This window comes from Budorcas taxicolor, chromosome 7 (genome assembly GCF_023091745.1).
Source record: "Budorcas taxicolor isolate Tak-1 chromosome 7, Takin1.1, whole genome shotgun sequence".
Classification (NCBI taxonomy): Eukaryota; Metazoa; Chordata; class Mammalia; order Artiodactyla; family Bovidae; genus Budorcas; species Budorcas taxicolor.
Window position 1 is genome coordinate 46,933,838 of NC_068916.1, and position 11,059 is coordinate 46,944,896.

The window sequence follows — 11,059 nt, forward strand, 5'->3', positions numbered from 1 at the left end:
ACGCAAACTCCAGAACATGCCACTTCCTTAAGCTTCCGCCAGCTGGTCCCAGGTTCAGTGATGGCATCATCACTGTGTTTTGCTGTCTCGCCATAGCTCTCTGAGAGCAAGCGCCTTCCTATCTGGGGCTTCGCCGGTGGCTCAGGTGGTAAAGAATCTGCCGGCAGTGTGGGAAACCGGGGTCAGGAAGACTACCTGGAGAGGGGAATGACTATCCAATCCAGTATTCTTGCTTGAGGAATCCCATGGACAGAGGAGCCTGGTGGGCTACAGTCCACGGGGTCATAGCAAGTCGAGCATGACTGAGCGACTAACACTTTGACTTTTCCCTCCTGCTTATCTCTGTATGTCTAGTGCTAAGTAATGCCTATCAATGCATGAAAGTGAAAGATTCCTGTCAAAAATGTCTTAAGCTGTTTCTCATTTTCTGATGTTGTTATTCCATACAGTTAAAGCAGAATATAGAATGGAAATATGGGGGAAATTACCACTTACCATTGTTTACTTTTTACAGAATGAAGAGGAACCGTTTATCTTTCATGAATAAAGTTATCCAGTCCTCACCTGCAGTGAAACAGCCAAGACTTGGGTGCTGTTCTCCTCTCAGCCAGGCTCACATGCTTGCTGCTCGTCTGGACTGGGGGAGTTTGCCCCACCACGTAGTGTTATGTGTTTTCCAGTATCTTCCTTTAATAGATCGAGCCCGGGCATCTTCTGTCTGTAGGAGATGGAATGAAGTTTTCCACATACCTGACCTTTGGAGAAAGTTTGAGTTTGAGCTGAACCAGTCAGCTACTTCATATTTTAACTCCACTCATCCTGATCTCATTCAGCAGATCATTAAAAAGCATGCTGCCCATCTCCAGTATGTCAGCTTTAAGGTAAGAAAAATAAGCAATACATAAAAGCAGTGACTTAAGTTTTGTTAGGATTTGTGTTAGATCATTATATTGAAACAGTCAATGAATTTTTCAGAATTCTTATCCCAAACAATTTCCTGTTTCTTTGTTGTTACTTGCATAGATTTAGATGTAGTACTTGAGCTACAACTGAATAAACTTCAGCTTCCTGCATGTAGATGCCATTATTAAAATTCAGTCAATCTTACAAGATTCGAAAGTATAAAGTGCTTAGAAAGTTCATTTGTCATCATCTCTGCTTTTCCTTTTTTGTCGAATATAGTGTGTATTAGAGAAAAAATACTCATTTATTTTATAGGTTGAAGGGATAAGAACAGTTTTGTAGTTGAATATTGAATTCTGTTAAATAATTATATTGCCAATAACCTTCTAATGTTACATTCTTGAAATTAAGATTTTTAAATTGTCTTTGTAGGTTGATAGTAGTACTGAGTCAGCAGAAGCTGCCTGTGGTATACTTTCTCAGCTGGTAAATTGTTCTATCCAGACTTTGGGCTTGATTTCAACAGCCAAGCCAAGTTTTATGACTATGTCAAAGGTAAAGATGATTTTTTTTGTGAGATCGACTACAACTGAACTAGACAAACATAGGGCTTTCCAGGTGGTGCTGGTGGTAAAGAATCTCCCTGCCGGTGTAGGAGACACAGAGATGTGAGTTTGGTCCCTGGGTTGGGAAGATTCCCTGGAAAAAGAAATGGCAACCCACTCTAGTATTCTTGCCTGAAAAATTTCATGGACAGAGGAGCCTGGATATAGTCCCTGGAGCTGCAGAATCAGACACGACTAAGCGACTGAGCATGCATTCAGTGAAACATAATTCTCTTCCTAAAAACAGATCACAACCTTAACTTGCATTCAAATAATTACTTAAAGCAGGTTTTTGTTGACTAGCACTTAGATACACATTAGATATTTTTGATGAGATATCTAATGCATGGTTTCATTCTTTAGATCTATTTTGTAATAATTATTTCACAGCAGATGTCATTAATATAAAATCTAGGTGTTATATTTAGAATTTCCAAGTGCCAGTTTACATAGCTACATTGAATGTAGAGTGTGTAGGGCAAATAGTGGATGTCTTTCCTGTAATTCTATAGCTGCTCCAGTGGAGGTGGAACAGTGTAATATTTAACTAAATGTACTATACTGATTAGGATAATGTTGGCATCCTTGCAGTAGAAATTCCAAAGTAACAGTGGCTTGAAAACATGACTGAGGTTTATTTCTCTTACACTAAGGAAATCCATAGGTGCCGCAGTCCCTAGCTGTGGACTGGCTGTCCACTAGGACTGTGGAACCCACATTCCGCCGAGGCACTTCCCTTTCTCTCCACGGTGTTTTCTCCATTTTCATTTCCCAAGATGGCTTTCTGTGCTCCAGCCGTCACGTCCTTGTTCTAGACCGCTGGAGGGAATAAATGAGGGAAGAGTGTGCCCTCACCCTTTCAAGGTGTACAAGACTAGCCATAAGTACCACACAGGGCTTCTGTCTGTCTTACTGGGCAGCTTAGCTCTGTGGCCACAGCACATCTCTGGGAAGCAAGGAAAGTCTTTTAGCTGGGTGGCAGTATGCCCAGCTAAAAATTAGAACCAGATTACCAAAGAAGAAAGGATGATGGTTCTTCTGAAGCAACCAGTGGTCTCTGCCACAGAAATTAATGACTGCCTTCTCTTCATTCAGGCTTTGACTTGAATGCCATGTCCTTGGAGAGGTCCTCCTTGACCCATTTTGCTAAAACAACACCCCCTCCTCTAGTTACTCTCTGCAGTGTTTTATTTTCTTTACATCCTTTATCAGAACTGGAAGTCACCTTATTTATTTAATGTGTAGTCTTCTTCTCCTCAAACAGAAGACATCAGCTTCTTGAGGGCAGAGATTCTCTTCTTCTTATTTTCCATAGTAAACCCAGAATTAGAATAGTGCCTCATGTATGATAAGCACTGAACTCTGCTCGTCAGTAAAACTGACTAATGGAAACCGGCCTATGGGAGAGGATGGAGGAATAGCAGCATCTCCTTTCTCATTAACTGGGTCATGGCTCTCTTTTAGAATGCATTTCTGCTAGCCTGTTAATCTTTTTAAGAGGTATGCTAAAAAAAATGGGTCACTTGGGGATTCAAGTAATCAGATGAAAACTTACTACTTCTCAATAGTTACCTCCTTGTTTATGAGATAGGGAAGCAGATTAGCCTGAAATTCTTAGATTCTGGGCTGTCTCTCTGCTGCACATCAGCTTCCAGGGGCAGCTTCTGGGTTAGCTGAGGCAGTCACCAGAGGCTTCATTCCAAGCCCCGCCTCCACACAAAATGAGCTCTGTGGCTTCTGGCAAAGTTGTGGATGTCCCTGTGCCTCAGTTCTTTCATTTGCAGACTGAGGGAAGGTGATACATGGATACGGAATTTTGATCTGCCTGAGAAATACTAACCTAGAGACTTCCATTATGGTTCAGTGGTTAAGACTTTGCCTTCCAGTGCAGCGGATGTGGATTAAATCCCTGACTGGGGAGCTGAGATCCCATGTGCCTTGTGGCCAAGAACTCAAAAACATAAGAACAGAAGCAGTATTGTAATAAAGTCAATAAAGACTTTGAAAATGGTCAGCATTTAAAAAAAAAGCACTAATACATTGTTACTGTAATGAAATATGTACCCTAATGCTTAAATGTGTCCTTCAGGACTGAAAGAGTCCTATGGAAGTTGATTAAAAGGGAAATAAACCTTACATTTCTTAAGGAAAAAGAGTGAACTGTTTCTTTTCGTCTGATAATTTTTGGCACCTTTAAGTTTATTAGAACTATTCAAAACCTTAAAGGACGATGCCATCAAGGTGTTGCATTCAATATGTCAGCAAATCTGGAAGACCCAGCAGTGGCCACAGGACTGGAAAAGATCAATCCTCATCCCAGTTCCCAAGAAGGGTAGTACTAAAGAATTTGCCGAACATCGGATAATTGCACTCATCTCCCATGCTAGTAAGGTCATGCTAAAATCTTGCAAGCTAGGCTTCAGCGTTTTGAGAACCAGGAACTTCCAGATGTCCAAGCTGGGTTTAGAAAAGGAAGAGGAATCAGAGATCAAATTGCCAACATTCAGTGGATCATAGAGAAGCCATGGAATTCCAGAAAAACACCTACCTCTGTTTCATCTACTACTCCAAAGCCTTTGACTATGTGGATCATAATAAATTGTGGAGAGCTCTTAAAAGAGATGGGAATACCAGACTATCTTACCTGTCTCCTGAGAAACCTGTATGCAAGTCAAGAAGCAACAGTTAGAATCCTGTATAGAACAACTGATTGGTTCAGGATTGAGAAAGGAATACAAAAGCGTTGTCTGCTGTCACCCTGTTTGTTTAACCTATACGCTGAGTATATCATGAGAAATGCTGGTCTGGATGAGTTACAAGCTGGAATCAAGATAGAAGGGAGAAACATCAACAATTTTAGATATGAGGGTGAAGGAGGAGAGTGAAGGAGCCGGCTTAAAACTAAATACTAAAAAACTAAGATCATGGCATCTGGCCCCATTACTTCATGGCAAAGAGAAGGGGAAAAGGTGGGAGTAGTGTCAGATTTCCTCTTTTTGGGCTCTGAAATCACTGTGGATGGTGACTGCAGCCATGAAATCAGAAGACGTTTGCTTCTTGGCAGGAAAGCTGTGACAGACCTAGACAGTGTGTTGAAAAGCAGAGACATTACTCTGCCGACAGAGGTCTGTATAGTGGTCTTCCCAGTGGTCATGAATGGTTGTGAGAGCTGGACCGTGAAGAAGGGAGAGCACCGAAGATATGATGCCTCCAAACTGTGGTGCTAGAGAAGATTCCTAAAACTCCCTTGGACAATGAGATAAAACCAGTCAATCTTAAGGAAAATCAGTCCTGAATATTCATTGGAAGGACTGATGCTGAAGCTGAAGCTCCAGTATTTTGGAGAAAAAGCAAGAGAATTCCAGAAAAACATCTGCTTTATGGATTATGCCAAAGCCTTTGGCTGTGTAGATCACAACAAACTGGAAAATCCTTCAAGAAATAGGAATACTAGACCACTTTACTTGCCTCCTGAGAAATCTGTTTTGCAGGTCAAGAAGCAGCAGTTAGAACTGGAACTGGTTCATGAAACAACAAACTGGTTCCACATTGGGGAAGGAGTATGTCAAGGCTGTGTATTGTCACCTTGCTTATTTAACTTATGCAGAGTACATCATGAGAAATGCCAGCTTGGATGAAGTGCAAGCTGGAATCAAGATTGCCAGGAGAAATATCAGTAACCTCAGATATGCAGATGATACCACCCTTATGGCAGAAAATGAAGAACTAAAGAGCCTTTTGATGAAAGAGGAGAGTGAAAAAGCTGGCCTAAAACTTAACATTCAAAATATTAAGATCATGGCATCCGGTCCCATCACTTCATGGCAAATAGATGGGAAAACAATGGAAACAGTGACAGACTTTATTTTCTTGGGCTCCAAAATCACTACAGATGGTGACTCCAGCTGTGAAATTAAAAGATGCTTGCTCCTTGGAAGGAAATCTGTGATCAACCTAGACAGCATATTAAAAAACAGAGACATTACTTTGCCAGCAAATGTCCTCCTAGTCAAAGCTATGGTTTTTCCAGTAGTCATGTATAGGTGTGAGAGTTGGACTATAAAGAAAGCTGAGTGCCAAAGAATTGATGCTTTTGAACTGTGGTGTTGGAGAAGACTTGAGAGTCCCTTGGACTGCAAGGAGATGGAACCAGTCAATCCTAAGGGAAATCAGTCCTGAATATTCATTGGAAAGACTGATGCTGAAGCTGAAACGCCAATATTTTGGCCACCTGCTGCAAAGAACTGACTTCTTGGAAAAGACCCTGATGCTGGGAAAGATTGAAGGCAGGAGGAGAAGGGGATGACAGAGGGTGAGATGGTTGGATGGCATCACTGACTTGACAGACATGAGTTTGAGCAAGCTCCGGGAGTTGGTGATGGACAGGGAAGTCTGGTGTGCTAGAGTCCATAGGGTTGGAAAGAGTTGGACATGACTGAGCGACTGAACTGAGCTGATGTGAACAGCTGACTCATTGGAGTTCCTGATGCTGGGAAAGATTGAGGGTAGAAGGAGAAGAGGAGAGAGAATGAGATGGCTGAATGGCATCACTGATGCAGTGGGCACAAACTTGGGCAAAGTTTGGGAGATGGTGAAGGACAGGGAGGCCTGGTGTGCTGCAGTCCATGGGGTCACAAAGAGTCAACGCACGACTGGGCAACAACAGCAAAGTTTAGTAAAGAGGTTTAGCTGTCCACCATTGAAGAATGTGTGTAACTCAGTTTACAGCTGTATAAACCATTGTTTTCTTGTAAAGGAATTACGATGTGTAACCAGTTTAGTCATTCTGATAGGGACAGTAGAGCCTTTGATAGAATCCAAGTTGATTTTGAAAAGGAAAAAATGTGCATAGATTTGTTTTCTAGACTTTCTATCTGTGTCAAAAAATACTGGATCTGAAAAGTTCTGAAACTCCACCCATTATGAAGTCAAACTGTAACTAAACTTTTGTTTGTCAGTCTTCAAAACAGAGAGTTTTCAAAATGTATCTTTGTTTAGATAATTTGCTAGAACAAAAAAGTCTCTGAAGAATATGACATCATTTATTCATCAACAATAAATATTGACTTTTACTATGTGCCAGATACTATTTTAGGTGCTAGAAATACAGGAATGAATAAAACAGATGAGAGTTTATTTATCCTAGACTAGGGTGTTGACTCAGTCCAGATAGTAAATTTTAGGCTTTGTGGGTCCTATCATTATGCTCACTTCTCGCATTGTAGTGTGAAAGCAGAGCAGTACATAAATGAGTCCCACGTTGCTCTTCTATGGTCAGACTTTAATTATGGACACTGAAAGAGCTTCACTTAATTTTTACATATCACAAAGTACTCCTCTTAAAAAATTTTCTTTGAACTATTTGAAAATATAAAAACCATGCAGTGGCTTAGATGATCAGGAATCTGCCTGCAATGTGGGAGACCTGGGTTTGATCCCTGGGTCCGGAAGATCCCCTGGAGAAGGGAATGGTGACCCACTCCAGTATTCTTGCCTGGAGAATTCCATGATCAGAGGAACCTGGTGGGCTATAGTCCATGGGGTCCCAAAGAGTCAGACATGAATGAGTGACTTAACACCTTTCATACTTAACTCATGAGCCATACGATAAAGTGGACTGGACTTGGCCAGTGGACCATAACTTGCCAACCTCTATTCTAGGAAATACATAAGATTATATCCTTTTAATGTTGAAAAATAAATCCTTAAGATTGAAAATAATTGGAAGATGTGTTTATGAAATCTTTGAAACTTCTTCCTTTCTCACTATTCCATTTAACAATGATAAAAGTACTTTGCTATTTCTCCTGGCTAATGGCACTATGAAAAGCAGTAATATGTTGATCACTTTTATTATGCTATTATAAGCATATATGGATATATTAATAAACAGTTTTGATGAGATTCTTGCAGCTGTAGATTTTAAAATAATGTTTTTGTAATTTTTTCTTACTGCCATGCTAGTCTCATTTCGTGTCAGCACTTACAGTTCTTTTTGTTAACTCAAAATCATTGTCGTCAGTCAAAATTGAAGACACGCCAGTGGATGATCCTTCTTTGAGCATTCTTGTGGCCAATAATAGTGATACTCTAAGACGCCTAAAAATGAGTAGCTGTCCTCATGTTTCATCTGATGGTAGGTTTTATTTTTAAGCTCATATGCTGTTTTTATTATAGTAATAGTAGTAATACAATTTCCTGTTGAACACTACATGTTTATGAGATGTAATTCATCAATCTTTCTTTCAGAAGAACTCAGTGTATTGATGTAAGCTAAATATAGTTTAAATTGCTTCTCCTAAGAGTATCTTACTTATATATATTTTTTTATTGTATGTATAATTATATGGGGGTTTTCGGGTGGTGCAGTGGTAAAGAATCTGCCTGCCAATGCAGGAGACGGAAGAGATGCAAGTTCAGTCCCTGAATGGGGAAGATCCTCTGGAGAAGGAAATGGCAATCCACTCCAGAATTCTTGTATGGAAATTTCCATAGACACAGGTGCCTGGAGGTCTACAGACCATGGGGTTGCAAAAGAGTCAGACACCACTAAGTACACATATGCACACAATTATTTATATATATATATATACACACACACACACAAATACAGATTTGCATGCAAATTATATATATATATATCAGCATCCATCTCCTCAGAAATCATTAGATGTCTATTCTAGGAAATAATGAATAACTGATACAAATTTAAATTCACAAAATGTTGTGTTAGTATCCATACTCTTTGTGTTTAAAAATTTTTCCCCATTTCCTGCAGGAATCCTTTGTGTAGCTGACCATTGTCAAGGTCTGAGAGAACTGGCATTGAATTATTACATGCTAAGTGACGAACTTCTCCTGGCGCTTTCAAATGAGACTCATGTTAACCTTGAGCATCTTCGAATAGATGTTGTGAGTGAAAATCCTGGACAAATTGAATTTCATTCTATTAAAAGACAAAGTTGGGATGCACTTATTAAACACTCCCCTGGAGTGAATGTTGTTATGTACTTCTTTTTATATGAAGAGGAAATGGAGACGTTCTTCAAAGAAGAAACCCCTGTTACTCATCTTTATTTTGGTCGATCAGTAAGCAAAGAGATTCTAGGACGGCTAGGTCTTAACTGTCCCCGACTAGTAGAGTTGGTTGTATGTGCTAATGGTATTCAGGTCATTGATAATGAACTTATTTGTATTGCTGAACACTGTAAAAACTTAACAGCCTTGGGCCTCAGTGAATGTGAAGTTAGCTGCACTGCATTCATTGAGTTTGTAAGGCTGTGTGGGAGAAAGCTAACCCACCTCTCCATCATGGAGGACGTTTTGATACCTGATGATGTTTGTAGCCTAGATGAAACTCACACTGAAGTCTCCAAATACCTGGGAAGAATATGGTTTCCTGATGTCATGCCTCTCTGGTAATTGACTACTGAACCAAAGATTCTTAACTTTTTTTTTTAAATCTATAAGATTAGCTTGTTTCTGTCTATGCACATGTAAATTTTAAGATGCATTGCTGAAATGTGTTAGGTGAAATCTTGTATCGTTCACAAACTGTCTTAATGGATTATGGCAGAAGCATTTGAGAAACTATGAGAGATTTGAAAAGACAGAAATTGTAAATAGAGCACAGACACTGTATGGTGGGTTAGATAGTTGATAGCTGCTGCTGCTGCTACGTTGCTTTAGTCGCGGCCAACTCTGTGCGACCCCATTGACGGCAGCCCACCAGGCTCCCCTGTCCCTGGGATTCTCCAGGCAAGAACACTGGAGTGGGTTGCTGTTTCCTTTTCCAATGCGTGAAAGTGAAGTTGCTCAGTCGTGTCCAACTCTTTGCTACCCCATAGACTGCAGCCTACCAGGCTCCTCCGTCCTTGGGATTTTCCGGGCTAGAGTACTGGAGTGGGGTGCCTTCTCCAGATAATCAGTTTCTAGATAAGTTCCTCAGCCTTCCTTGAAGGCATATTTTGATTTGCTAAATAAATTTGTAATATTGAGCTTTGGATCCCTTAAATTATGTCACTTATAATTTTATATTGTTAATTGTTTCTTTTTCATCTTGGTATTAATATACTTTACAAGATATTTATATTAGAAACTAAGAGTACAATCAAAGTAGAGATACAGAGGCTGGCTTAATTGTACTCTATTTTTTAGCGGTATAGAAGATCATGTTATGATTCAGTAAATAACTTGTAATTTCTAGTACATTTTGAATTCTACTTTGTTGTATTAACTTGGGAGAAAATGGGCATTAGATTAACATTAAATAACACTAATTCATTTTATAAAGGTACTGAGGTTGTAATTGGTTAAACACACTACTGAGATAAAAAGTAAATTTTTTAGAGGGTGTTGTGAGGAAATCAGCATTTACTGGATATGTTTACTGTGTATCTGAAACTATGCCAGATCCTTTGCAGAAGTGGTTGTTTAATTAGTAACGCAGCCAAAACTCTTTAATGGCTATGATTAATTGCCTTTAAGATGAATATGGATCCTTAAAATGACCCATAAGACCCTACAGGTTCTGGCTCCTGGCTTCTCCCTGCTTCTTTGACCTTGTTTCCTCCCACCAGGTGCCCTTTGCCCTTCTGTTCTCATCCTTTTTCAGTTCCTTAAAATTGCCATGCACCCTCTAGTCAGAGCGCATTTGTACATATTCTAGGCAGATTTTAAAGTCATATGTTATTATTAATTTGCCCTGAGTGTGATAAATGTTGTCACAAAAATGTAATAATTCTTCCCTGTCCAGCTATGGCCTCTAAAATTGACCACTTATCTTGTTCTTCCATTAAATTACTTTCTTTCAGAAAACTCAAAACATTTTCTAAATAAAGATGGATTTTATAGTCATTTAAGCTAATATCTGACACCAAAATTTTAAGTAGATGTTATAATCACCTTCAATAAAGAAAATTAAGTTACTCAGGGCTGTTACCTCCCTGTCATTTGAACCTGTGCAGTACTTTAGACTGAACATTTTAACACTCAAACCTAAAGGAAAAGCTTCTGATACAATGCACCAGAGGGCGCTATATTCTAGTGATTCTGAGGAAAGAAGTCCTTTAGTCTAAAGTTTGCATTTACGTTCAACAGATAGGAGTGCCTGTGGGAGGCTAGGCAGAAAGCAGCATTTTTGCTCTTCTTTGGAGAAGCCGTCTGTGCTGGGTAATGAGTGTGGTTTCTAAAACAGTCACTTCAGAAGGTTGATTATTTAGAAGGCTAAGTGTATATGTCATTGTTCAAACATTTTAGAGCTCCTTTTAAAATTGCCTTTGAAATCCGTATGCTGTTTCCTTTTTTGTGATCTCAATGGGAGCACAGGCTTTGCCTTTTGAAGGAAAATGTAATCTTTGGGAATGCCCTAAAGTTATTTGGCACTAGGGAGATGAATAAGGTAGATGATCAAACCAGACAGTGCCAGTGTTGCAGTTTTCTTCTTTTTAACCAAAACTTAAACTCTTAATTTGCTAGCCTTGTATAAGATGTTATGACACAGTAGAGAAGGGTATCTCACTGGATATGAGAAAGTACTGATGGTGTTGTAT

The 11,059-nt window shown here is 39.6% G+C and overlaps 1 protein-coding gene across 1 annotated transcript; it reads left to right on the forward strand.

Annotated features, from left to right (window-relative positions):
- Positions 1-515: 515 nt before the first annotated feature.
- On the forward strand, positions 516-8,930 carry LOC128051620 (F-box/LRR-repeat protein 21). Its single transcript, XM_052644254.1, has 4 exons — positions 516-881; positions 1,336-1,458; positions 7,473-7,644; positions 8,287-8,930. The coding sequence occupies exons 1-4, from the start codon at positions 516-518 to the stop codon at positions 8,928-8,930; spliced, it is 1,305 nt and encodes a 434-aa protein (XP_052500214.1).
- The last annotated feature ends 2,129 nt before the right edge of the window (positions 8,931-11,059 follow it).

Bases quoted from the DNA above. Each gene is read 5' to 3' on its own strand.
- LOC128051620 (XM_052644254.1), top strand. From the start codon at position 516: ATGAAGAGGAACCGTTTATCTTTCATGAATAAAGTTATCCAGTCCTCA. The intron at 882-1,335 runs GTAAGAAAAATA...TTGTCTTTGTAG, and splicing joins TCCAGTATGTCAGCTTTAAG to GTTGATAGTAGTACTGAGTC. The intron at 7,645-8,286 runs GTAGGTTTTATT...CATTTCCTGCAG, and splicing joins TCCTCATGTTTCATCTGATG to GAATCCTTTGTGTAGCTGAC.